This window comes from Ochotona curzoniae, unplaced genomic scaffold (assembly GCF_017591425.1).
Source record: "Ochotona curzoniae isolate NIBS_2020 unplaced genomic scaffold, NIBS_Ocur_1.0 scaffold_4701, whole genome shotgun sequence".
Lineage (NCBI taxonomy): Eukaryota > Metazoa > Chordata > Mammalia > Lagomorpha > Ochotonidae > Ochotona > Ochotona curzoniae.
Window position 1 is genome coordinate 83,375,230 of NW_024467122.1, and position 27,943 is coordinate 83,403,172.

The 27,943-nt window shown below is 51.5% G+C and overlaps 1 protein-coding gene across 7 annotated transcripts; it reads right to left on the bottom strand.

The window, feature by feature from the left end:
* Positions 1 to 283: 283 nt before the first annotated feature.
* Positions 284 to 27,809, bottom strand: PARP6 (poly(ADP-ribose) polymerase family member 6). 7 transcript variants are annotated; one of them, XM_040968743.1, is made up of 24 exons: positions 27,755 to 27,809; positions 26,555 to 26,783; positions 24,727 to 24,922; positions 24,087 to 24,164; positions 23,418 to 23,512; positions 23,042 to 23,102; positions 22,756 to 22,846; positions 22,326 to 22,392; positions 17,735 to 17,884; positions 16,630 to 16,840; positions 16,072 to 16,125; positions 14,772 to 14,867; positions 14,203 to 14,295; positions 13,698 to 13,823; positions 12,997 to 13,062; positions 11,958 to 12,025; positions 9,677 to 9,725; positions 9,316 to 9,428; positions 8,675 to 8,747; positions 7,984 to 8,053; positions 1,471 to 1,550; positions 1,085 to 1,148; positions 846 to 930; positions 284 to 633 (listed from the first exon to the last, which is right to left on the bottom strand). In XM_040968743.1, the coding sequence occupies exons 3-24, from the start codon at positions 24,727 to 24,729 to the stop codon at positions 531 to 533; spliced, it is 1,896 nt and encodes a 631-aa protein (XP_040824677.1). In that variant the 5' UTR covers positions 24,730 to 24,922; positions 26,555 to 26,783; positions 27,755 to 27,809; the 3' UTR covers positions 284 to 530. The 7 variants fall into 7 exon arrangements, 5 of the variants coding, with proteins under 5 accessions (XP_040824677.1, XP_040824678.1, XP_040824676.1 ...); XM_040968744.1 differs by lacking the exon at positions 27,755 to 27,809 and having other exon boundaries at positions 9,316 to 9,425; positions 26,555 to 27,712; XM_040968742.1 differs by lacking the exon at positions 27,755 to 27,809 and having other exon boundaries at positions 26,555 to 27,712.
* Positions 27,810 to 27,943: the final 134 nt, after the last annotated feature.

Here is a 27,943-nt window from a genome sequence, read left to right on the forward strand (position 1 = left end):
AGACTGGGAAGAAGCTCTAGGCTCTGGGTAGGTTTAGCTCCAGCTGTTGTGGCCACTTAGGGAGTGAATCATCGGATGGAGGACCTTTCTTTCCATCTTTCCTCCTCTCTGCAAATCTAATTTTGCAAAAAAAAAATTATAAATAAATCTTTTTTTTTTTAACGCTCAGTGTTGACTCCATGCAATACACAGTCTTAACTCTCAGACTAATCCCCCCCCCCCGTGTGAGGGCTTGCGGCAGGTGCCGGGCCGAGACTAGTCAGACCACAGTGATCATACCCAGTCCACAGCACCTTCCATTTTATTGGTTTATTTACAAACGGGGGAAGTCAAGTGGGGACACTAGGCGTCGGAGTCAGTCAGGGCCATCCGGATGTGGAGTGGTTCCTTCGTGGTCTCCTCTTCTATCCTTGTTCTTCTCCTAGGTACTGGCCCCTTGATTCCTCAGGTCAGCCTCCTCTGCGGCTCCTGAGCCCTTCACCAGAGCAGATGGATCCTGGGGTCGGGGTGGAAGGAGGGCTGCAGCCCCCTCAGTTTGTGTAAACCTGAGTTCCGATCACACGCATGATTTCCTTCTGTATCTTGGGGTCCTGAGTATTAATGTTGGCATCGCCCACCTGCCCATCCTCATACCTGCCAAAGACGGTGCACATTAGCATGAGGGCGGGCACCACGCAGCAGTGACTACCCCGGCTCAGCACTCCGCCCCAACCCTCTCCAGCAGGATCTGCTCATCCCCAGCCTTCCAGGGATGTCTGAGTGTTACCCACTCTGGGGGGACAGAGAAGGGCTTTCCCTGGAGCCACAGCCCATACACCACACCCTCCCTGCCTCCTGAGACTTACACGAAGAAGAACCGAGTGCAGACATGGTCAGACACAGGGCACACCCAGATGTTGCCGTGCTTCTGGAGGTCCTTGGATGTAATCACTGGGCACAAGAGGTCACGTATCAGGGGCAGAATGCTTAAGGCAGGGTAACGCCGGGGGAAGGAAGACACCAAGCTTCGACGCCACCAGGGGCAGACCATGGGCCAAAGGTACATCAGAAATAAATGCCGAGGACCTCAGAAACAGGCACCTACCTTCACAAAGTGCTATGCAGTTTAGATTCCGACTCTGCAGGAACCTTGACTGAATGGATCGGGTCTGCAAGAGAAGGAATCCAAGGAAAGCAGAGGCAGGCCAAAGGTGATAGCTTTTCCTACAAGGCTGGTCAGTGGCCGGAGACTGGATTGGCATCAGAGCCTCCTGTGCTCCCAGCCACTCCACAAAACCTTACTTTCCCACTACCAGTCAGAAGGAACCATGCATTGGGCTTCCCATTTTCATCCCACTGTAGGACTGAGCGCACACGAACTCCTTCAAGTGCTCTCCGGTCACCCTGCCCGACTGTCCCCACCCACCTCTGCAGCCTGAACCAGTCCCAGAGAAGGTGTCTGCCGCAGAGAGCAAGGCCTGCTGGTGGTACCTGGGGGATGGTGTTCATCCTGTTGTATCTCTGGACCAGCTCATCCTTAGAAGGCATCCTGTGCTGTCCTTTTCCCATTCCTGTCACGGAACAACAAATGAGTTCATCCATGCAGTCCCTGCTCCAGCAGCGACAGAAGTACCCACTGCACACCAGGCACTGAGCTGGACGCCAGGTGACGTGGCAGTGAACACATAACTGGGTCTCTGGAGGCGACTGGCCAGGGAAGGGGCGTGGCAGCACAGCAGATGTGGTGCCACAGGTCGGGGAGCACTGTGTGGGCCAGGGGAAGTGAGCTGCCTCAGCAGGGTTTCCAGTGGGGACAGTTTTCTGCACAGAAGTAACGGCAGATGAAAGGCTTGAAGGAAAAGGCCAAGTCTGTGCCCGAGTCAGTAGGGGATGGGCAATGGCAGAGGCGTGGCAGGAAATGAAGTGGCACAAGGAGGCTAGGGCGTTGCCCGGTGAGCCTTGTAGGCTTTGCACAGGAAGCTGGAACAGCGGAGGACCCAGGAGAGAAGCCCTTTCACAGCTCAGTGTCAGCACCAGGCTGGGTGGGGTTGGTGTGAAGGAAGCCAGAGGGCAGCGTGGCACCTGCCTGCCTGTGTGTGAAACTGACCATTCACAAAAACAGGACACAGCACAGCATTCCTGGGCCAAGTTGCTTCCTGGGATGTCACAGCATGGAAAGCTCCAGAAGCAGCTTCCTGCGCAGGGAGTCCTTCCCATGCTGCACTGCGTCCCTCAGGATCCAGACCCACAAGCTCCCCTAACCACACTATCCTGCATGTTTCCTGTTCAGACAGGAAACCATGCTGCCCCCACTCCCAGCTCTTTCTGGGCTGGAGGAAAAGAGTTCATTCTCTCCACTCAATTTTTTTTTTTTAAATTTCTACCTTTTAAAAAATTTCTATTCAATTTTATCTTAAAGGTACATAGACACTGAGAGCTCTTCCATCTACTGGTTCATTCCCCGAGTGCCCACCAGAGCCAGACCAGAGCCAGGCCAAGGACAGAAGTCAGGGACTCAATCTGGGTCTCCCAGTGGGTGATGGGGACCCAACGACTTGAGCCATCAGCACCTATGCTGTAGCGTCAGATGCCCCCTCGCCATCTGTGCTCAGCTTCAGCAGTGGTTAGGCGCGAGACACACAGAGCGACTGAGAGCGAGGAGGGTGAAGACAGAAATCAATCCCAGGCAGGGGCCCCTGTCTCCACTCTACCCCGAAGGGGTCTCTGGTTACAAACTACCCTCTGCTGTACTTCTCAGCCTCCCAGCAGCCATGGGGTAAGCAGGCTAGACTGACAGTCATTAGTGCCCAGGCTGCCAACGCACTAAGTGCTCACAATGCAGACTCAGGACGGATTTGGGGTCTGAACAAAGCGCAAGGCAGTGAGAGGCCTGAGGCTGGGACTGCCAATGTCTTCATCACAGAGAGCAGACCCTCTCCACCAGCTCCGGCCGCTCCACGGGCCTCAGCAAGGCTCAGCTTTGCCTGCAAGCAGCATGACCTCCTCAGCCTGAAGAGGTCGGTGACTGCCCATCCATGCAGCTGACACCAAGAACTGGCAGACAGAGGGAAAGAAAGAATGATCTGAATTCCGAGATGGGGCTGTGAGCCGGCCCTGGAAGGTCTAACTCAAACTTGGGGCTACCACAATCCTGCCACCCACTGCCCTGCTCGTATAGGGTCCTGAAGCCAGGACCCAAAAACCCAGTGGCTAGAACAACCTCTGGATCCTTGTGCCCACCATCTCCTTTCCCATGGAGGTACCACATTTCAACACTATAGGCAAGTTATTAGCAGCTCCACCTTTGAAATATTACCTTGACCACCCAGCCCTGGAGGGTACCAAACACCAATCAGACTAAAGGCGCCCTGAGAAAGACAATGGAAAATGAGAGTAGGCCAGAGTCGGAGCAAACACATGGCTGGCTGGTCATACGCTGGGGAAACCAAATACCCCACCTGCTGCTGGGGGGACTCTCACCTGTCTACGGGGTCCAAAGAGATCAAGTTATGCAAGCAACATCTGCTCTGTCCATCCAATATGCTGATAAATACTGGCTGAGAACTTAGGAGACCTGGATTCCTGTACCCTCTCTAATCCTTTCACAACAGCAGGGTTCTGAGAAAGCCACATATCCTCCTGGGACCAACCGTGTTGTTGGTAAACAGTAAGGGAGGACTTGAGTACCTCTGACCTCCCTGTGGAGGTTTGCATCCACCATCAAACACCTTCGCAGACAGCCAGAGCATGCTGTTTGTTGCATGACGAGAGGTTCAGATGACTGCCCTACTCCCACCTCGAAACCCGAGCCCACAGGATGAGATCCAATCACATTTAGCAAATATGTACTGATCCCTTACGGGGAGAATCATAACCTTTGCTACAAGACACACCATCATCTTTTAATAGGAAAACAGGTACCTAGAAATTCAACCCAAGAGCCGAACCATTGGGGTTGGCACCTGCCTGAGATGTTGGCTTCCCATATGAGTGCTGGTTTGAGTCCTGGCTGGCCCCACTGCTGATCCAGCTTCCTACTAACGTACCTGGGAAAGCAGCAAAGGACAGCCCAAGTGTGTGGGCAGCTGACGCTCACATGGGAGACCTAGACGGGGTTCCAGAGTTTTCAATTCACTCTGGTCCCAACCCAAACAGGTTTCTGAGAAGTGAACCAGTAGATGAAAGATTTTTCTCTCCGCCTCCGCCTTTCAAATAACAGTGGCCAGCACCGTAGCTCAATAGGATAATCCTCCGCCTTCAAGCATCAGTACTGCATATGGTTCCAGTCCCAGCTGCTCCACTTCCTATCCAGCTCCCTGCTTATGGTTTAGGAGGACAACAGAGGATGGCTCAAGTCCTGTGCCTACAGTGAGTGACATGAAACAGGTTCCCACCACTTGAGATATACCAGCATCCCTTATCCCTTTTTTTAAATATATGTATTGATTTTTATTGGAAAGAGAGATTTACAGAGAGGAGAAAGAAAGATCTTCCATTTGCTGGTTCACTTTCCAAATGGCCACAACTACTGGAGCCAAGATAATTTGAAGCCAGGAGCCTCTTCCGGTTTCCCATGTTGATGTATGACGACTGGAGTTGACACAAACCAAAACCAGATTTCTTCCGGGTCACTCACATGGGTGCAGGCTCCTAAGGCTTTGGGCCGTCCTCGACTGCTTTCTCAGGCCATGAGTAAGGAGCTTATACTGCCATCTTTACTCCTCCCCCACCCCCACCGTTCATATTACTAGGAAAGTGTCAAAAGATGATCCAACGACTTGGGCCCCTTCTATTCACAGGCAAGACTTGGAGTTCTATGCTCCTGGCAGGGCCCTGGACGTTTTGGTCATTTGGGGAGTGAACCATAAGGTGGAAACGCTCTCTATTACTTTAAAAAATATATTTATTTATTTGAAAGTTAAAGTTAGAGAGCTAAAGAGTGAGGGACACTAACTGGAACCTATGTGGGATGCCAGTGCCACAGACAAGGCCACAGAACTATGCCACAGAACCACCCCATCTTTTACGTATTTCTATGTCAGAACATTGGTTGGAGTTCCAGCTAAGATTTATTTATTTTTAATTGCAAAGTCAGATATATAGAGGAGGAGAAACAGAGAGGAAGATCTTCCATCTGTTGATTCACTCCCCAAGCGACTGCAACTGCTGGGGTTGAGCCAATCTGAAGCCAGGAACCTGGAGTTCTTCCGGGTCTCCCACACGGGTGCAGGGTCCCAAGGCTTTGGGTCGTCCTCTACGGCTTTCCCAGGCCACAAGCAGGAAGCTGGATGGGAAGCGGAGCTGTTGGGATTAGAACTGGCACCCACATGGGATGGGTGCGTTCAAGGCGAGGCCTTTAGCCCCTGGGCACCCGGCTGGGTCCTCTATCTCCCTGTTAAAGTGCATGAAAAAGCAGCAAATGATGGCTCAAGTGCCTGGATGCTTGCCACCTATGTGGGACACTCAGACAGCATTCCAGATTCCTGGCTTTAGTGCTGCCCAGCCCTGGCCATTGTGACCATTCTGGTGAATAAATTAACAGACTGAAAATCTGTCTCTTCCTCTTTCTCTGTAATTCTGTCTTCCAAATCAACAAAAAACAAAAACAAAAAGACAAAATGAGAGAACAACAGCTGGTACTAGGCCAGGCAAGAGCTAGGAGTCAGTAACTCCATCTGGGTCTCCCAAGTGGATGCTGGTGACCCAAGTGACTGAACCATCATTTACTGCCTCCCCGGGTAGGAAGAGTAGGAAGCTCGGTCACATATCTCCAAGCCAGAACTCGACCAAGCAGTCCCACCTGGGAGGAGGACTTATGCAGTCCCAAGCACCACTGTGTCTCTACTGGGTCACAACAGCCACCCCTAAAAAAACAGCGCAAACAAAACAAAAAGAAAATCCGGGAGGGGTAGATGTTTTACGCAGAAGCTAGAAGGCTGCTTGTGGCACCCAAGGAAGCACATGTTGGCTCAGGCGTGTGTGTTTGGGCCTGTCACTCCCATGGGAGACCCAGGTTAACCTGCCAGCTCCTGGCTTCAGCTAGGCCCAGTCCCGGCTACCACAGTGATCTGCAGAACGAACTGCTAGATGGCACATGTGTCTGTTTCTTCCTTTCAAATAAACTGTGAGTAATAACAGCCTTATTTAATAATGCCATTTTTATTCATATAACCAAGGTTTATCTGTTTTGTAATTTTCAGTCTTACCTACTCATATGCTGGCATCTCACTGACTGTGGTTCTACCTTTTTTTTTTTTAAGATTTATTTTTATTTGAAAGGCTGATTTACAGAGAGAAAGAGACAGAAAGAAAGACCTTCTGTCTGCTGCTTCGTTCCCCAAGTGGCTACAATGGCCCAAGTTGAGCCCATTCGAAGCCAGGATCCAGGAGCTTCTTTCAGGTCTCCCATGCGGGTCCTGGGTCCCAAGGCTTTGGGCCGTCCTCTACTGATTTCCCAGGCCACAAGCAGGGAGCTGGATGGGAAGTGAAGCAGCCTAGATATGAACTGGTGTCCAAATGGGATCCAGCGTATGGTAGGCAAAGATTTGGTCATTAAGCCATCACACCGGGCCCTGACTGTAGTTCTAACTCAGTGATTTTCTTTGTCCTACTCTGGTTCACTGTTGTTATAAACTGCTAAAGTCCTGGGACGCTGGTTCTAACTCGTCTCCTGTTTCTAAAGGTTGTAGTTACTTCAGGACACCAACAATCTGCCTTTACTATGTATGGGCCTGGAGCTGACCCCTGCACACAGGCAATAGGCAGCAGGTGCAGCAGCAAGCATACAACTGTAGGACACTCAAAGTGCTCAAGTTGTCATGCCTTTCTGATGAGACAAAGCCAGACCTGTTTCCTGACAAAGAATCTTGACTTCATTATGCTTTATCTATGGAACAAAACACTCCTCTAGCACTCCGTGTGGTTTCTAAAACAGTTCCATACTGTCACATATGATTCAAACTCTAAAAAGTGGTTGATGGGACCCGGCGCGATGACGCAATGGATAAGGTCCTCGCCTTGCACGCCCACGATCCCATATAGACACCGGTTCTAATCCCAGCAGCTCCGCTTCCCATCCAGCTCCCTGCCTGTGGCCCGGGAAAGCAGTCAAGGGCGGCTCAAAGCTTTGGGACCCTGCACCCGCGTGGAGACCCAGAACAGGCTCCTGTCTTCAGATTGGCTCAGCTCCAGCTGTTGTGGCCACCTGGGGAGTGAATCATGGGACGGAAGATCTTCCTCTCTGTCTCTCCTCTCTGTATATCCGCTTTTCCAATAAAATAAAATAAATCTTTAAAAAAAAAAACCCTCAAACATCTTAAAAAAAAAAAGTGGTTGATGAAGGATCTGTGCAGTGGTTTAACATACTAATCTTCTGCCTATTGTGCTGGCATACCATGTGGGCACCAGTTCGAGTCCCAGCTACTCTACTTCTGATCCAGCTCCATGCTAATCTGCTCGAGAAAGCAGCAGCAGAAGGCCCAACGGCTTGGGTTCCCAGAGCCATGAAGGAGACTTGGAAGAAGGTGCTGGCTCCTGGCTTTGGCTTAGGTCAGCAGCCTCAGCTGTCACGCCATTTGGGGAGTGAACCAGAGGTTAGAAGACCCCTTTCTTTCTCTCTGTAGCTCTGCCTTTACGAACACATAAATCTTAAAAAGCACCTCACATGAGTGCTTTCCACAATCTCTCTAACTTCCAACCTCTAAAGTGTTGCATACATCAAGTTCTGCTTCATTTCTCAGCTGCTTCTTAATCCATCCTCAGGACTTAGTCTACAATGAACACAACTTTTTTTTTTTTAAAAGCAATGACTGACCTTATTGTGAAAAGAATCTGAATTTCTAGTGAGAGAAAGTCGACACACAGACCATGTATCTATGACTGGGGAGACAGCTGACATACGCTGCAGCTCTGTGACGGCAAGGTGAGGTGGGGTGGACAGCACACATCACGTGTTCACAAATGGATGCAATGCCATAGTCAGGACGGCCAGACAGTGTTTCTTACCTGAGTATCCAAAGGAAATACTGGAGATGGGGCTCAGGTAGATGCCTTTGCCATAGGCTGCTCCATGCAGCTTGCAGGGAAACAGCGGGAGGAGCATGTGAGCCTGGGTCCTCCTGTGGCTTTGCTGGGCATCTACAGGCTCTGCCAGCCCTCTGCCCCTCCACCTACCACGCTCATTCAGTTAACTCTGGGCACCTGTGCTGGAGAGCTGACTGGCTAGACAAGCACAGTTAAGCTCTCCACTGCCTGTGAGAAGCTAAGCACTCGTACACTGGAGAGCAGGGAGTGGTAGACACACGGATCAGACCCTCCACCTGGGCCTGGATAAACACGCATGCTCCAAGAAGGATGACAATTATTCTCTGGGCTCTCTCAGGGCAAGGGAGCATGTCTCCCCCAGTAACTCTCTGGCAGCCACACAGACCAATGGATTCTAACAGGTTAGTTCAAAGCAGCTGCAATTGGCGATTTCATGTTCCTGCCAACTGTACACTCCCATTCCCAAAATCAAACACAAATGCAGCCTAAGGTCAAACATAACAGCCACACCCATTCTGTACTCAGTTTCAACTTCCTCTCTAGGGACACCCCCAACATGGGCCAGGCTTGAAGACATTGAGGCAAGAGAAGCTGAGTACTTGAGAGTAGCCTTCCCCGAGACTAGGTGGGCAGGGAAGGGGCACACCCTCACCTGCAGTTTGGTGTAGGATGCGTTGACCAGCCCATTGCGCAGAATCGAATGCCAGTTCTCGATGTGGGACCCACTGAAAGGAGCAGAGAACATGTGCCCCCTCATGCAGGACGTGAAGATGGGCACAGACACACGTGCTGACGCACACGTACCCGCATCTGGTCATGCATGAAGCGTGTGCGTTTCAATCCCGCACCTTCGTTTCCACTCCCATCCTCTCTTCTGTGCTTCAGCTATATTGGGTCTCAGTCAATTCCGGACATGCCAGAACCAACCAGCTCATCTCAGCACTTATCATGGATCCCAAATATGACTTCCAGGCCTGTTTCTCCTCTGGTACAAGGGCTCTGCCATTCTGTTACCTTCAGTAGCCCTTATTTTCTGTCTCCTCGTTCCCACAATTAGGCACCATTGTGGATTCCCTTTCAAATCTGCCTTCTCTCATTTGTTCCTTGAACTACAGTTTAAACGTACAAATATCTCTTACTACACCCTCCTTAGGGCCTGAGAATAATGACAGAGCAAGGCACACGCACTTTTCTATCTTCTGGGGCTGCACCAAGCTATTAACACCTGTAATACACTTTGTTACACCTGTAACACAAACCCCTCTGCCTCCCAACTTCCCCCATCCTCCTCACTGGAAGGCAAAGGTGCTGCCGTAGAGCTTCTTGGCGGTCCGGAACCGAGCCTCCTTGGCGGGAGGGCTGCTCAGCAGGAGGAACTGGTGTGAGGTGTGCATGAACTTCAGCTGCTGCCCAGGGTGGGGGGGGTCAGGAAAGCAGAGCAGAAATGGAGATCAGGGAGAGAAGGGTGGGGGCAGGAAACAAATCTGGTTTGCAGTGACCCTACACCAGGGAAGTCTTTAGTCCCAAGGGTGATGCTGATGGACAGAGCCAATCAGACAGGTCTAGGTCCATGGGTTCATAGTCAGTTGGCTGGGAGCCCTCCCTGCCCCTCACCAGAAACGAACAGGTATAAAGGGAGAAGGGGGGCACTTACCCTGCTGAGAGGTAGTTTGACAATGTGTGATCTGTTGCTGGAGATAATCCTGCGGGAAAACAGGAAGCAAAAGAAGAGGAAACATGTGGTTACCCTGAGCAAGCAAGGAATGATGAGCTGTCAGATTCTTTCAGAGACCAGCTAGTCATTGTGGGAAAAAAAGTGGGGCGAGCTGGGTATTTGCTGGAGCAGTTAAGACTCCCACAACAGAAGGCTTGGGCTGGAGTCCTGGCTCCACTTCCAAACCAGCTTCCTGCTAACATATACCCTGGCATAGTTCAAGTACGTGTGTCTCTACCATCCATGGAGAAGGAAGATCTGGACTGAGTACTGGGCTCTCAGCTTCAGCCTGGCACAGCCCCAGCCTCAGCTGTCGCTAGCGTCTGGGGAATCCAGTGGATGGAAGATCTACATGTCTCTCTGCCTTTCAAACAAGTTTTTAAAAAGAAAGAAAGAAGGGCCCGGCGCAATAACCTAGTGGCTAAAGTCCTCGCTTTGCACATCCTGGGATCCCATGTGGGTGACGGTTTGTGCCCCGGAAGCCTCGCTTCCCATCCAGCTCCTTGTTTGTGGCCTGGGAAAGCGGTCAAGGATTGCCCAAGGCCTTGGGACCCTGCACCCTGAGTGGGAGACCTAGAAGAGGTCCTCGGCTTCTGTGTTTGGATCAGCTCAGCTCTGGCCATTGCGGCACTTGGGGAGTGAATCATTGGATGGAGGATTTTTTTTTTTAAGATTTATTATTATTTTTTTTTATTGGAAAGGCGGATATACAGAGAGGAGAGACAGAGAGGAAGATCTTCCGTCCGATGATTCACTCCCCAAGTGAGCGCAACGGGCCGATACTATGCCGATCCGAAGCCAGGAGCCTCTTCCGGGTCTTCCACGCGGGTGCAGGGTCCCAAAACTTTGGGCCGTCCTCGACTGCTTTCCCAGGCCCCAGGCAGGGAGCTGGAAGGGAAGCGGGGCTGCCGGGATAGAACCGGTGCCCATATGGGATCCCGGGTGTGCAAGGCGAGGACCTTAACCACTTGCGCCACCGCGCCGGGCCCGGATGGAGGATTTTTCTCTGCATCTCTCCTCCTCTCTGCATATTTGACTTTGCAATACAAAATAAATACATCTTTAAAAAAAGAAAGCTTAAAAAGAAAGAAAAGAATAAAGGTGTAATTATCTCGAAAGGCAGACACTTTGTTCCTGTGTCTCCCTATGTACTGTGACAACAACCTGGCCGATCTGTTCTGGTCATTCCTTGGGAAAAGGAGGAGGAAGCTGTAGGCCTGAGGGAGTCTTAGTGTCAAAGGCTGACTGGGCGGGGTAGGGGAGTGGCATTCTGGTGTAATGGGTTTAGACATGGCAGGCAGGGTCAGCATCCCATGTGAAACCGCTGCTCCACATCCTATCCAGTTCCCTACCAACGTGCCTGGGAAAACAGTACAAGGTGGCCCAAGCAGACAGAAGATCAGAGAAGGGCAGCAGGGAGGGTTCTGAGATAGGGAAGGGGGAAGGAGCAGGCAGACCTCTCTGGACACACAGAAAACCGGACTGAAGCAAACAGGTGTCGCGGAGGAGCCAGCATGCCACGTGGGCACCAGCACGCCACGCGGGCACCAGCACACCGCTCTGACCCGGGTGCTGAGGCTCCACCACCCATGCGAGGTACCTGGAGTTCCAGGTTTCTGACTTTCGCCTAGCACAGCCCCAGTTGTTGCGGCCACTAGAGTGAACCAGGATGGAAGAAAACTCTCTCTTTACCTCCTACCCAAACTGCCTTTCCAATAAATACAACTTGCTTTAAAAAATGAATAATGTTAAACTCTCACATGCCAGGGACACTCAGAAACTATTGGCGATGACTCTGGTCAATAACCACGTAGCGCATTCCCAAGACTGCTGAAGGCAGAGTATGTTTGCATCAAGGTAATATGTTAGATAATGTCATTGCACTGCTCTACAAGGCACACATGTCAGAATGCACTGTATGCCATAAACACACACACTTTTTTTTTTTTCAGCCAAATCAAAAAAAAAAAAAATGAGATAAAAAGCATACTGGGAAACAGCACACCTAAAAAGAACATGAGCTATCATGTCAGTTTGTGTGTTCAGTAGGTCTGGAGGCCCTATCCAAGCAGGAGGCATCCGGGGAGCACTAACGTAATCACCCTGCCAACAACTTCCAGGAGGACTCCTTACAAAACCACCTGTATGGGACAGTGAAGCTCATGTCCACCCTCCCTCCTGCCCATCCTGGCCCTGGGAAGACGAGTCAGCCCACCCATACCACTGCAGGAGAGGATGAGCCAGTGGGTCCAGCTTGTCCATCTGCTTCTTGATCTCCAAATATGAGCCCTGCAAGACAACAGTCCCCAGATGATGTCCTAGGCAAGCTGCAGTTTCCTGCAGACTGAGCCTAAGGGCCAGGGCAAGGTGAGCATCAGAGGCCACACAGGGGAAACAGGAGATAAGGCTCCCACCCAAGAGGGTTAGAAAGACAAATGAAGATGCAGACAAAACAACCAGCAGGTGTGGCTCCTGTATCCAGTACACCACCAGTAAGTAAAACCGGAGTCCCTGCAAGATCAGCTGAGTAACCTGTGGTGGTCCTTTGTATGAAGCAAGGCATCCTACATACTAATCTGCACTGGGATGCAGCAGTGTGAGAAAAGACACCCATTCGTACAAATGAATGTCGGCTCATATAGAGCCTGTGGACGGGACTGGAGAGGGCTGGAAAAGCCTGGGCAGGGACAGCCTTGGGTTAAAGGGAGGGTCCTGCAACTTCTGGCTGTCCCACCCACCAAGGACAGAGAACACAGGTCCTTGGTCCAGTTCCTTATCCTCCAAGCCTCTCCTTATTCCCTCAACCTTGGGAAAGAGGTCTTTCCCTCACTTCTCCAACTCTCTAAATTTTGAGGGAATTAGCAGCACAGCCTGCCCTGGGCCCTGGGATATCAGTTTGAGTTCGGGATATGCTGCTCTAATCCAGCTTCCTGATAATGGCTGAAGTGCCTGGGTGTCTGTCACACATATGGGAGATCTTGATGGAGTTCTGAACTCCTGGCTTTGGCCTGCTGCAGTTGCCAGCTCTGGCAAGCATTTGGGGATGGGACACTGATGGGATCTCTCTCTGCCTTTCAAGTAAATAAAAATAAAGAAAAAAATAAAGGGAAAAGAGGGGCATCAGCTAACAAGATTTGGGAAGGTTCAAGAGGGAAAAAAGAAAATCAAGGAACCTGAGCGGCTTCTCTAAGCCTTCACCCTTTTCATATGAATTACAAGCAGCTGGGCAGACGAGGCCTGGGGACAGCAAGGCAGCATACCTGGGTCATCTCCCGGATGGACATCACGCTGTCCAGGGCCTTCTGCAGTCGCTCATAGTTCTTCTTCTGCAGGGAAGCAACGGGGAGAGAAGATCAGGTGGGGAGAAGCTGGGGTGATGAAGCATGAGACAGGGCAGCAGGCCACACAGCACAGCTCTCATGCCAGAGGGACTTAGCCTTCTGGAAAATAAGCAGTCCTGTTTGGAAATGAAAACGGAAATTCTCCTCTTCCTCTTAGAGGGCTAGGAGGGCTAAAGAGCACCTGGAAAGAGAGCATAGTGCCTGGCACACACAGGCTGCAAAGGTAGGCACCAAGTGGAGGGTGCCCAGCTGTGCGGTCACATGCTATTTCTGGGTGCTCCGGTGAGAGTGCACAGGCAGGCTGCTCCTCAGTGCAGAGGGAGGGCAAGCGCTTCACCAGCTGAAGACTGCACTGAACACAGAGGCTGACCCCTCCCTCCAGCAAGACATTGCTCCTGCCTCACCCTGCTGCCTGCATTGACTGCCTGATAACAAACCCCTCTCTCTCTCTAGAAAACAGACACAGTCCACGTCCACAGATGAGAAGGAAGCTGTAAAGGTGAGGACAGCTCCAAGCAGCTAGACCTCTGTTGGGCACTTTCCAGGTCGTGCACAGGGCATCACAGCCTGCCATTTATACTCTCTCTCATCCCTTCTATTCCTGGACCCAGCAACTGTACCTTAGGGTTAAAGGCCAGAGTCTTGGGATCAGTGGGGTCCACCACAGAGGGGTAAGGCTCAAAGATGATGCTCTTCCTGGGGGACTCCAGTGCTGCCCTGCACATGGCCACCAGCAGGTCCACCACCTATGGGAGCAGAGAACCAAATGATCTCTCCTGGATCTGACACTGGGGCAGCGTCTACCATTTCTCCCTGCTGCTCTTTCAAAAAGTGTTATGTTAGTGTCCTTCGAATTAGAAAATTGAAATTATAGGCAATCTTAATCCACACACCACTGTGTTTGCTGCTGTTTATGACTATATGTTACAATCTCCTATCTGTAAATAATAACGACTGTAGCCATTCAATGTTAAGGACATGTCACAATTTCGTTAACTGGACCCTGACAGAGGGAATCGTATCTATATTTCTTTCAGAAACAAGACTGTTGCATGCAAGCTCATACGTGGACATCACTGTGGAAGCCAAATTGTAAACGGCCAAGCTGTTGGGCCTCTTCCATACCTCTGCTCCAGTAGCCACCTCCTCGGCAGCTCCAGACATGACGCCCAGTGTATAGAAGGAGAAGACACACAGCTCCCGAGTGCAGACGGCTGGCTAGAACACGGACACATCAGACAGACAGATGGTGGGTGTGCAGGATGTGCAGTGGGAAGGTGCGGGGAGAGAGGGCCTACTGGGGTCCCCTCCGTCTGGAGAAAAGTGTTAGCAAGGTAACTCTCAATCCAAATGCCCCACTGCTATGTTTCCACATTCACGTTGCCGCCTCTTCCTCTGGGAAGTCTCCCTGGCCCTTCCTGGCAAAACCCTTCCTCTGAGTTTTCACAATACTTGTTTCTTTGTCTACCTGCCTCAACCTGGAACCTTGTGCCTTAGCCAGTCATCTTGGTGGAGATTTGATCCCAGCTTTTAAATGCTGGCTTAGAACTAAATCCTCAAAACATACTCTGAAATCTTTGCCTCTCCACACAGACTTGCTGGGGTATGCAGGCTCCACTGGCTGACTCTCAGGAGGTGTGGATGGACTCCACCACCACAGACTCAGGAAGGAGGTAACAGAGCAGGGCCTGTACCTTGAGCATGGAGCCATTCTGGAAGACGTGCTGCTCGTCACAAACCACGCAATACTCATTCAGCGTCGGGATCCTCTGCTCTGCGTACTTCATGATCTGCAGAGAGAACGCAGGCTGCATCTTTGGGAAGTTCACAGGCATACACAGGAAGTAACTTAAATCTCCTCTAGGCGCCAGCACTGTGGTTTAGCGCATTAATCCTTTGCCAGCCAGGCCAGTATTCCATACAGACATCGGTTAGAGACCCGGCTGCTCCACTTCCTATCCAGCAGACACTGTATAGGTGAATGGGAAAGCAGCAGACATTGGCCCTAGGGCTCGGGTCCTTATATCCACGTGGGAGTTCCAGGTCCCTAGCTTCACACCAGCCAAGCTCTCGCCACTGCAGCTATTTAGAGAGTTAATCAGCAGATGGAAGATCTCTCCCTCTAGCTCTCTCAATAACTCTGCCTTGCAAATAAATAAATAATCTTAAAAGATGAAAATATATATATATATATTGCCTCTCTTATGCGCTGTGCCTAAGCCAGGATCTATTCTTGGACTTGCATGTTTAAACCGAGCATCTGATTGCAGAGCTGGTGTAGGGTAGTAAAATAAGGCCGGCCACGCCCATGCTTAGAGGACCTGCATTGACATCCTACTTCTGCTACTTAATCTCACACACCAGGGTACCTCAAAGCGTTCACGGAAAATGAAATTAAGAATTTCAAAAAAGAATTTCTTTTAGAACAAAGACTCTGAAAATACATATACAACTAAATGCCACAACTTCCATAGCTGCACCAGTCTGAAACCAGGAGCCAGGACTGTCCTCCACATCTTGCGTGTGTGTACAGGGGCCCAAACACTTGGTCCATCTGCTGCTGCTGCTCCAGACACATTAGCAGGGAGAGAAACAGAAGTGGAGCAGCTGGGGCTAGACGCGATGCCCGTATGGGCTGTCACGCCGTTAGTGGAAATAACCTGCAAAGCCACAGTGCTGGTCCCCCTCATTCCACTTCTGATGCAGCTTCCTGCTACTGCAGGTTCCTGTCATCCTCCTGTGAGGTTTAAGATGGAGTTTCTGGTGTGTGCCTTTGGCCTGGCCCAGTCCTAACCAAAGCCAAGTATTTGGCGACTGAATCAGCAGATGGGAGATCCATTGGTCTCTCTGTCACTATAGCTTACAAATAAATCAGTATATCTTTAAGAAGAAAAACAAACAAACAAAAAAAGGCAACAAAAAAAAAACAACAACTTGAAAAGCTTGGAAATAAATGTTTGGGGATCTGGTGGGATTGAGGGAGAAGCTGATTACCTGCACAAGGAATCCATACTCCAGGGTGGGGATGTTCTTGCAGTGACCACTGACCTGGGGAGAATGCAAGGGGAACCACGTGAGGCTCCTTCAGCGCTGGGACAGAGACCCTCAGACCTCACTCATGCCAAGTCCCCAGGCTTCCCCTGAAATAGCTCAGCCCTGCTCATATCAGGCTCAGTGACAGGAAAGGGAGAGGTGATCCCTCCACTCTTGTGCCAGACATTCTTTCCTCAACCCTCTTCAAAGTAGAGAGCCTGAGTTGTTACAGCAGCTGACCACCCAACCCTATGCCCCCTAACCCAACCTAACACAATCACACATGCCTCCTCCGTGGGAGACCCTCTTGCGGGCTCTGTCTCACGTCCAGCTACAGAGACACAGGCCAGAAAGACTGGATGCAGCTACCAGAAACTGTGTTTCATTCTACCCACGCGTGGTACATACCCAGGTTTGACTTCTGCAGTTGTCTAAACCCTCCCCCTTTTGGGAAGCTAAACTGTCACACTTTCACTCCCTCCCTGGATGCCCAAGTCAAACCCTGCCCAGCCCATGTACCAAGGGAGAGGTCCGTGCTGGGGGAGGGAGGCCCACGTGCTGGGGGCACAGGAGACCTGCCTGGGGGCTGGGAGGGTAGCCAAACACCTCTACTTTGGGGTTCTTCATGGTGCAGGAGATGGAACGGTTCATGAGGCGCCCAACCCGAAGCTCTGGCACACCCAGCTTGCCTTTCAGCATGGAGTCTTGAATGATAGGGAAGCTGGGAGACCTGAGGTGAGACAGCAAGCAGGGCCAAGAAGTTAGAAGGCACCTGGAGATGAGTGAGTCCAAGGCCAAAGTTCTAAATGAAAGGCAAACACATTCCTTCAGGTCTTAAACACCATCTAAATAGGCAGCTCACACATGTAAAACAATCGTGCGTTCTTCACGTGGGGCTACAGAGGGCAGGCAGGGCCTATGCCACCACATTTACAGTGATGGGCTGACGGCTTGGAGAAAAGTGCCGGTGTGTCACAGAGATCAGGTACTGCTTGTCACCCACATGTGTGGGGACCCACAGACTGCAGCTTCTGTCTCTTCTGTAAGAGCAGAAGACTTTGGAGATAGAAGTGAAACAGAGTTGATGTCAAACACTAGAGTCATAATTACTTCTGGAATCTACAAAAAAAAGCCAAAGTCTCCTTGCATATAAGTTATGGAGCTAGAGCCTGTTCTCAGCTCTGCTCCCTGCAGATGGGGGGAAGGACAAGAGCCAGGAAAGGAAGGCTGGAAAGACCAGCACACATTTCTCCAAATTCCACCTGCTGGCCCTGGATCAGGAGTGGATGGTAGGGGCCCATAGGGGACAGGATGGCCTGAGTGCTGAAGGCTGGAAAGACCAGCACACATTTCTCCAAATTCCACCTGCTGGGCCATGTGCAGGAGGTGTGGCCCTGGATCAGGAGTGGATGGTAGGGGCCCAGAGGACAGGATGGCATGAGTGCTGAAGGCTGGAAAGACCAGCACACATTTCTCTACACCTCACAGGCAGCGCTATACAGCAGAGGTATGGTCCCGGGTCAGGAACAGAGGGTAGGGGTCCACGGGGGACAGGAGAGTATGAGTGCTGTTAGGAAAGAGAACTTGGTGGGTGTGAGGACAGGGAAGATGAGGCATTGCTTACTTGGGGATGGGTGAGAAGATGCTGAGGCCAGCTCGGAACTTCTTGATGGTGCCGCTCGCCTTGAACCAACTGTGCCTCTTCTCCTGCTGGGTCTTCAAGAAATCGTTGCTTAGATGCTTCCATTGTTGGGATGTGAACATGCCCAGGATCCTGATGGATTGAGAAAAGGCTTAGGCATGATTAACAGGAGTAGGAGGAGGAGAAAAGATGGAGAGAAAACATGGAGTGTGAGACCCTGGAACGGCGAAGCTAGTGCGTTGATGGGAGTGCTAGCTGAAGATTTCCTGCAGCATGGGGCTGCAGTGGAGGCAAGGACTCAGGCATGGAAGGTACTGGTGCTGCTGGACAAGCTCATTCCCAAATGCAGTTTTTGCAATGGGAGCACGGCCCTCCGCCAGCCCTGTCAGTGCTCCCCTTGTCCCGAGCAGGCCTGTGCAGCAGGGTTCAAAGCTGTCGCTCGGTGCTCAGGCCCTTTAAGCCCTCTCTTCCTGACAGAGGAAGCCAGCAGGGAGCAGCTCCCCACAAAGTCTATTCCACTCCCCACCTTCTCTTCACCTCTCCCTTCCTCTAGAGACAAAGGGGGGGGGGTGCACTTTTTTCTTTTTGGAAAATTTTATTCTATTTATTTGAAAGGCAGTCAGAGAGAGAGAGAGAGAGAGATATCTTGCATCCTCTGGTTCACTTGCCAAATGGCCAAAACAGCTTGGGCTTCTACAGGCCAAAGCCAGGCTGTTCATCCAGACTTCCTATGTGGGTGCAGAGGCCATCCTTTGCTGTTACCCCAGGCACATTAGCAGAGAGCTGGATGGAAAATGGAGAAGCCAGGACTCAAACTGGAGCGCATATGGGATGCCAGCACTGTAGGTAGCAGCTTAAGCCACTACACCACAACATCAGCGCAAGGGTGGATTCTTTGATTTATTTTTTTCCTTTTCTTTTTTTTTTTTAAGATTTATATTTATTTCTTTTGGGAAGGTAGATAAGATTTACAGAAAAAGTGAGAAACAGAGAAAGACCTTCCACCCACAGGTTCACTCTCCAAATGGCCATAACAGCTGGAGCCGAGTTCATCCAAAACCAAAAGCCAGGTGCTCTCTCCAGGTCTCCAACGCAAGTGCAGGTTTCCAAAGCCTTCAGCCATCCTTTGCTGTTTTTCCCAGGTCATAAGCAGAAAGTAGTATGGGAAGTGGAGCAGCCAGGAGATGAACCAATGCCCATATGGGATCCTGACATTGCAAAGCGAGGATTCAGCCACTGAGCCATCACGCCCAGCTCCGGGCTCTTCAATACAAGAGTGATTTCTTTGTGGTTTAAATCTCAACCCTTTCTTGTCTCTTTATGGAGTTTGAGCTATCAATTATCACTTCCTTTTCTGTCAATTCTTACCCCAAATCTACAAAACATCACTGCACCTTGGCGTGGCCACCTTCCTCTCCTTGCCCCCATCCTCGCCCACACCCCTCAGGACGTGCCTATGGCTTTTACTGTGCACACCGTCTGCGACTCCCTGTGCTCTGGGGTTCACTCCCACTACTCCTCCAAGTGGAACAGCTGGGACACAAAGTCGCGTCCATGTGGGATCCTGGTGCATGCAAGGTTTAGCCACTCAGCTATTGTGCCGGGTCCATATCCTGCTCCTTCAAACAACACATTTTTAGAGCTAGGGCCTGGCACAGTAACCTAGCGGCTGAGATCCTCGCCTTGCACATCCCGAGATCCCAGATGGGCACTAGTTCCAATCCCGACAGCCCTGCTTCCCATCCACCTTCCTATTTGTGGCCTGGGAAAGCGGTCAAGGATGGCCCGAAGCCTTAGGACTCTGCACCCATGTGGAAGACCTGGAAGAGGCTCCAGGCTCCTGGCTTCAGACCAGCTCAGCTCTGGCCATTGTGGCTACATAGGGAGCGAATCAATGAACAGAAGATCTTCTTCCCTGTCTCTTGTCCACTTTGTATATCTGAATTTACGATAAAAATTTATTTATTTATTTATTTTAAAGATTTATTTATTTTATTGGAAAGTCAGGTATACATAAAGGAGGAGAGACAGAGAGGAAGATCTTCCATCCGATGATTCACTCCCCAAGTGAGCGCAATGGCCGATGCTATGCAGATCCCAAGCCAGGATCCAGGAACTTCCTCCAGGTCTCCCACACGGGTGCAGGGTCCCAAGGCTTTGGGCCGTCCTCGACTGCTTTCCCAGGCCACAAGCAGGGAGCTGGATGGGAAGTGGAGCTGCCGGGATTAGAATTGGTGCCCATATGGGATCCTGGCGCGTTCAGGGCGAGGACTTTAGCTGCTAGGCCACGCTGCTGGGCCCCGCAATAAAATTTTTTTAAAAAAATTTAGGGCCCGGTGCGGTGGCGCAAGTGGTTAAAGGTCCTCTCATTGCACGCCCGGGATCCCATATGGGCGCAGGTTCTAATCCCGGCAGCCCCGCTTCCCTTCCAGCTCCCAGCCTGGGGCCTGGGAAAGCAGTCGAGGACGGCCCAAAGCTTTGGGAACCTGCACCCGCGTGGGAGACCCGGAAGAGGCTCCTGGCTTCGGATCGGCATAGTATCGGCCCGTTGCGCTCACTTGGGGAGTGAATCATCGGACGGAAGATCTTCCTCTCTGTCTCTCCTCTCTGTATATCCACCTTTCCAATGAAAAAATAATAAAAATAAATCTTTAAAAAAAAATTTAAATAAATAAAAATAAAAATAAAACAAAGCTAGTTGTCCTCATTCTACACAGGCCCTCATCTGCTTGGCAGCCTACTGGAATCGGTGGCCTCTTCATCCACCCAGACACCTGACCTGGACACCTGGGAGTACTCCTCAGCCTCTACAAACCAGACTGCCCACTCCACAGCTTCTGCACACACCTAACCCACCTCCATTGCCTCCTGCTCTCTCATCATCTCACTCCTAGATCTGAGGTTCTGGTCTTGTCACTTGTCTCCCCGACCCATTCTGTAGCACGCGATGTAATGTTTCTTTCTAACCCTAAGTCTGGGGCCGCCATTGTGGTGCAGCAGGCGAGGCTGCTGCTCGTGCTTGGGATGTCCTCATCCCACACGAAGCATCTGGTTCAAGTCTTGGCACTTCTGCTTCCAATCAGGCTTCCTGTTAACACAGCCTGGGGGACAGCAGAGAAAGGCCACCCACGAATCTTTCTGCCTTTCAAGTAGATGTATATGTATGTATATATATATATGTGTGTGTATATATATGTATACATATAACACAAAAGGAAATCTGACCAGGTCTTCTCTGCTTAAAATCCCTAAGTAGGAGACCAGCACTGTGACCCAGTGGGCTAAACTTCTGCCTACACAGCCAGCATCCCACATGGCTACCAGTTTGAGTCCTGGCTGCTCCACTTCCAAGCCAGCTCCTTGATTATGATCTTGGATAGGAGCAGAGGATGGCTCAAATCCTTGAACCTCTGCACACATGTGGGAGATCTGTAAGAAGCTCCAGGTTCCTGGATTTGGATTAACTTGGCTCTGACCATTGTGGTCATCTGAAGAATGAACCAGAGGATGTGGGATCTCTCTCTGTCTTTCCTTCTCTCTGTCTCACCTTCTCTCTGTAACTCTGCCTTTCAAATAAAAATAGAAAATAAAATTGTTTAAAAGAAAAATCCTTAAGTAGTGCCAAGGCCATGTTCCTCTACGACCAAGCCTTCTTCATTTCTCTGGCTTTGGTTCTGGCCACTCTCACATGCACAGCACCAACAGGGTTTGGCTACCTGAAGCTCCTCCCACACCTGAGCCAGTGTTGGTGCAAGAGCCGTTCACGCTCAGTCTGTGCACAAACAACTCTCTGCCAGTCTTGGGAACTGGTAAACACTCTCTCTCTCGTTCTTTCATTCGCAGGCCTCTACCTGCCCCACCCAATAAAACACTTCTTCCATTGTGTTCTTTCTAAACCTCATACACTGGACTCCATTACAACATACACACCCTAGACTTCACTTAGATTCCCTGAGGGGAAGGTGCTGTGACTCCAAATGGATGCCAGGTTGTGTCCTGGGTGCTCCATTTTGGATCCAGCTCCTTGCTTGTGGCCTGGGAAAGCAGTGGAGGGCAGTTCAAGTATTTGGAACGCTGCACCCATGTGGGTGACCTGGAGGAGCCTCTTGGCTCCTGGCATCAATTTGGCTCAGCTCTAGCTGTTGCAGCTGTTTGGGGAGTGAACCGACACATGGAAGATCTTTGATGTTCTCTGTGTAGATCTGCCTTTCAAATAAAAACTAAAAAATCTTAAAGAGAAAAAATGTGCTTTTGTTTTACTTTCACACCAAATACTGAGCATAACGCTGAACATGTTAAATGAACTGAAGCTGCCTGGGCTCTGGCAGCCCCCCTCTGAGGAAGCACCTGCCCCCTCCAGTCTGCCCTCCTCACCAGGAAAGCTCAAGGGCTGAAACCCAGGCCCACAGCCTCCCCTTCAGGGCTGTAAACTGCGGTCCTCAGGTTTATTTTAGCTTTTCCTGGGCCTGGCTCAGGCACACATCTGGGGAAGGAAGCCTCCTACCCACAGTCCTGCCTGTCCATCCACACACATCCGTCTTTCATCTATCCATGCTAGAAACAGAGTTCTTACTTTTTCAACTGAAGACCCAGCCCAAACCCTTCCTTATTCGACGGCTGGAAAACCTCAATCGAAGGCTCTGCAAAGAAAAGAAAAAACTCCCAGTATGTACAACCTTCATCCCACAAATCCCAATGCCACAGTTCAGTGGGACAGCCGGTGGGTCCTGGGTACTCTACACAGGGGTAAGCGGAGGAGAGGAACTGCTGAGGCAGCAGGAAGCTGAGGGCAGAGGGAGGAAGCAATTTCACTAAGGAGGAAGGCCTTTAGGGGATGGCTATGGGGTGACAGCAGGTTAAGTCCCCACAGACAGAAGAGGGAGAAAGAAGCCCCTCCCAGCAGCCTGCGGAGTGAATTCACAGACACTGTTCCTAGTTATTTTCAACTTCAGTAGACTTGGCATTTTGGATTAGATCCCACTTGGATCACCCTCTGTCTTTACCTGGCCCATCGAGGTACTGGGAAAGAGAAAACCGCAGCCTCAATACGATGGGTTCTGTCCGGAGGACCTTCCAGGCGGTTGAGACTTCCTCCTAAAAGAGTAAGAGAAGTAGATCCCAGTTCACAAGAGGAATTGACTGGAAACTCCCCCGAATGACACACGCGTGCACCGTCTGCACGTGGTCAGAGAGACAAAGAGCGTGTGCTGCACAAGCAACACCCAGGTCTAAGATTCCTGGCCTGCACGACGGATCCACCCGTGCAGCTGGACGTGCAGCACCACTTACGTCAAGGAAGCTGATGTTGATGTGGAGGTCAATGTCCACGTCATCGATAGTTCCATATTCTCTACGCAGACAGAGAGGACCATGGTGAGACTCACGGAGGCAGAAAGAGCAGAGCCCGGGGTGGAGCACAGGGGGCCGGGAAGGGCGGAAGGCAGTACTGCCTTCAGGCTCTCAGCTACAGCCTCAACTTGCCCAAGAGCAGGGCTTTCCGCCAGCCAGAAGCTCTCCCGCCCTCAGTATGAAATCACCTCTCAGAAAAGTAGCCTGCACTCCCTCCTCGCTCCTGCCAGCCACGAGGGAAGTACTTCATCATCACGTTCCTAACTCATCCTCCCACGGTTCCATGGGGACACCTCAGAGAGAAGGGGAGCATCACCTGATGGCCACAGCGTTCTCGCTGTAGAGCTCCTTCACGGCTTCAATGTCTGCATCGAGCTGCGGGTGTCGGTACAGGTCAGCTGCACAGCTCCCCTGGGAAAGCAAGCCGAAAGGACAGAGGCGGACGAAAATTCAAAGAACATGAAGAGACAAACAGGACAGGAGAAACTGAAAGGACACTGCGGGGAAGTGAAAGCCACTTGCGCCAGGGGTTTTTGCGAAGGGTGGGAGCTCTGGTAAGGAGTCCACTGACAGACAAGCCTCCTGCCCACGCTAAGCGAGTAGACAGTGGTGTGTGGGCTCAGCTCAGGCTGGAATGCTCAGGGACGCCTCCTATGAGAGCTCACAACACGTGCTAGCTGAGCCAGGGCTGACTTCTCCTGCAGCACTCTGTTCACGCCCAGGGCCTACAGAGTGGGGATGTGTAACACAACTTTCCTGCCAAAACAGGATGTGAAGACATGGCCCTAACAAACAATACGATCCCCACTGGGCTGGTGAGGACTCGGAAGACAATGATTCTAACTGAAAGCAGCCTCCCGGTAGAGAAAGCAAGCTTCATTCTGCGACAGCTCAGACCCCAAAACGCTCCATGTCCTCTCGGCTTGGCTCCAGCACCACCTCCGCGGCTCCTGGGGCACACAGACAGCAGCACCCGCTGCCTCACCTGAACTCCATAGAGAAACTCTTCTGACTCATTATCGCCCTCCGAGTCGTCATCATTCCAGAACTGGCCTTTGATGTCCTGGTGGCGAGAATCAAGGACACCAACCTGTCAACTCCCTGTTATCCCACAGAATGCAGCAGTCTCAGGGAACGGGAAATATTCTCCCAGAGTGAGTACAGGTGCCTTGTTGGAACAGCTGAGGCCTCGGTCCCCTCACAGATACTTTCAACCTTGGGGAGTTTGTCTCTTCCCAGATCTGATTCCACCTGCAGCTTCAAGTTGGTGGGACCTGTCTGCAGAATCCTTCAGTGTCCCTGTGGAGACTGTGGCCCTGGCAGCCGGGAGCGGAGGGCTGTGGGGGACTGCAGTGGCAGCTCTGATCTAAGCATAGCTGGGCTCCAGTACAAGCTGGCTGCTCTTAGGAGGATCACTTCCGGCGGCGTTCAAGGATACCTAACTCCTCTTATCTCACCAACATTCCTCATCTTTACTTGTAAGAAAACCATGATGCTCCGCATACCTTCCCCTCTCCTCCCCACCCCAGTAATACTGCTTCCACGCCTCTCCCCGCTTCAACTTTAATTGGTCACGCCCTTCCAAAGGTAGAAAGGAAAATGCCAAGGAAAAAGCTGTTGCTCACCATTGGGTCAGAGGGTCACACACACTCTCAGGTTAGTGTTCGGCAGCACCCCTCCATGCCACCAGCTGAACCCAAGCCAACAACATGGGCATTTAGGAAGCTACAGAGCGGGGCAAACGATGCGCTCAGGAGCAACTGGAGATCAAGGGATAGCAGGTTCTGTGGTTTTGGCAGTCAACAGGTCACTGTGCTGTTGCTGTAGAGAGTAAACACCACCTGGTTGATTACACACCTCACAGCTGGGTGGGCATAGACACAGGCATGCACTAACACAGCTCACAGGGGGTGGTGCACACACACACACACAGAGTGACGCACACTCATTTACTACAGTTACACACCTCACAGCTAGGTGGTGCACACACAGTAATGTACACGCAATTACTACATAGTTACACACCTCATAGCTGGGTGGGCATGTACACAGGCACGCAGTAACACATCTCACAGCTGGGAGGTGCACACACACACACACACACACAGAGTGATACACACTCATTTACTACACAGTAACACACCTCACAACTGGGTGAGCAAAAACACAAGCATGCAGTTATACACCTCACAGCTGTGTGGCACACAGTGATGAAACACACTTTCACTACACGGCTATGTAGACACTGGATTGTAAAATGACATGCAATCTATTATACTTGTACATGTAGTTTTTAACTAATGAACCATGACAACACAACACAAACCTACGATACCGTCATTTCACTTGAAATTGGACGGATGTGATTAAAGCTAGGTCCAGACCTGGTTCATAACTGAGCATCAACCATGCAGCCAAGCACAGTGATCTGACACTTCCCAGTTCATTCTGGAACATTCTTTACAGCTAAGAACTACAATCAAATTCTTCTCAAGTATCATTAGAACCTGTTACATGGTCATTGTGACTAAGTTCCCGACAACACAGAGAGTCCCCTGGTGGATGTGGACTGAATGGTCATGACCCACATGACTTCCTGAACTCATCTTGGAACCTACCCCCTCTACAAATGCTCAGTAAAACACTAACTCCCAGCTCTTTCAGTTTCCCTGCTTGCTTCTGATGGCCAGGTCCCCAAACCTAAACTTCGCAATTTTTAGGCCCCACATGGCTTCCACCTGCAATGGGGCAGGCCACATCAAATTATGAGAGCATTCATAGCAGAGACTGGCAAAGCTCTCCAAAGAGCCCAGCTTAGAGAGCTTTCTGCTGCTCTGCAGGTCAGCAGCTCACAGGGGTGGCTTCTATCTGCAACTCCTGGACAGCTCTGAACACACCTCAGTGCCCAGCGCCATCTGGGAGTTCAACTTCAGAGATGGACCCCCCCAAAATCAGCTAGAAGCGCTCCAGGTGACGCTATCCTGAAGCCAGCATGACCAACCACAATTCTGTTTTTGGTTCTGCATAACAACTCAAGACTAATCCACTCCAACCTTAAACAGAAGGGCCCAACCCCAAACAGAAGGGCTCCTGGTCTCCAATACAGTTCTTCTGAACCTGGACTCTAGATCGGTACTTCTCAGAATAGCAAGATCGTCTCCCTGACAGCCATACCCAGCTCATGCAGGCTAGGGGCTGCACTCCCTGCCCACCTCAACTGTGGCCACAGTAACCCCTGAATTCCCACATGCAGGTCCACCTCATGTCGGAATATAGGGCTAGGAGGGCAGAGATTCCAATGCTTTGTTCTGCCTCTGTCCTCAGCCTTGTAACACAGGCAAAGAACACTCTGCTGCATGTCAAAGCCAAAAAAGGAAGACAAACTCAAGTGCCTCAGTGCTTTTACACACGAAAACCAGGCTAAACGGTTGTGACAACCAAGACCTCATTCACCTTTAAGGGCGGCTAGGAAGGGCACAGGCAGACCCAGTTGGAACAGGGCTGGGACAGGGGAACAGGTTGCTGCTCCAGACGGCGTGGAATGTCAGCCTGCGTGTCCTAGGGCCGGCGGAAGGAGCACGCAGCTGGACCCGAAGTACCAGGTTGGTCAAAGGTTTCTGTCGCTGCCACAGGTCAAGAAAAACTTAGCATCTCTCCAGGGGCTGTAGTTGCTTGGTTTCTGCTGCCATTGCAAAAAGATAAAAGGAAGTTCAGAGGCAGGTACTCCTGTCCAGATTGTCAATTGTTCCAAGGCAGACTGCTTTAGCAAAAAGGACCCATTTTACATCCTTACAATTTCATTCACAGGTCATACATTATGAACAACCTAAAAAAAAATCACGCTACTAAAGATTTATTGAATTTTGAGTCCTGTCTGCATTTCCCAAGTCCTACACATGTCCCAGGTTGAACATTCCCTGCCCTTGCCACTCCTGGGGGAAAGCCTGGGAGTGGAATGAAACTCACACATCACAGCGCTTTTTCAAAAGGCCAGAAAGCAAGCTAAATGAAAGAAAGCTAGGCCTCAGGCCTAGGGAGGGCAAGCAGCTTAGGAGTCCAGAGGAGCTGGGCGCTAAGGACATCTAGCAGGAGTCAGACACTTCATCCTCACGTGATGTGGGGTCAGAACTTTTGAGGGAAGGAATTGAGCGAGAGAGATCTGGTTCATCTCGAGGAAAGTATAAAAAGGTGGGGCGGGTGGTGGATGCTTTAGAAAGAAATGGGACCAGAGCGTCCAGAGAATGCTGGCATGCTGATAGTGACTCGGGATGCTTGGCAAGCACCCCCCTGCCCATCCCGCCTGCAAAGCCTCACATCTGGATCACACAGGTCCTGCCCCTCGGTCTACGGACGCCCCTCCAGGTGTCAATTCCACATGCAAGGCAGTCCGCGGCCCAACGTGGAGCTGGCGGCATGGTCCTGGGGCACGAGGACGTGCACGGAGCCGCTGAGGCACAGGCAGGGCCCCGGGGTGCAGCCACAGCTGCAGACACCCACAGCTTGATCCAGAGAAAGCGCGGAGCCTCACGAGCCGTGCAGGGCCCCCCAGTCGGAGCCGCCCGCCCTGGGCCCAGCCCTCCGTGGAGGCGCCCGGCCACCCGGCCCCGTCCTCGGGGAGCCCACCCCACCAAGACCACCACCCCGAGTACTCACGGCGACCCCGGGCCGCGCGCGGCCGCCGCCGACAGGACGAGCGGCCCGGGACGCCCCGCGGGGGCGGAGCGGCAGGCCGAGGGGCGGGCGAGGGCGCGCACCCCACGCCCGGCGCTCCGTCACGGGCACGCCGTGCCGCTCTGCGCACGCGCGTGTGGCGCCGCCGCGGTCACGTGGTCGGCTGCCGAC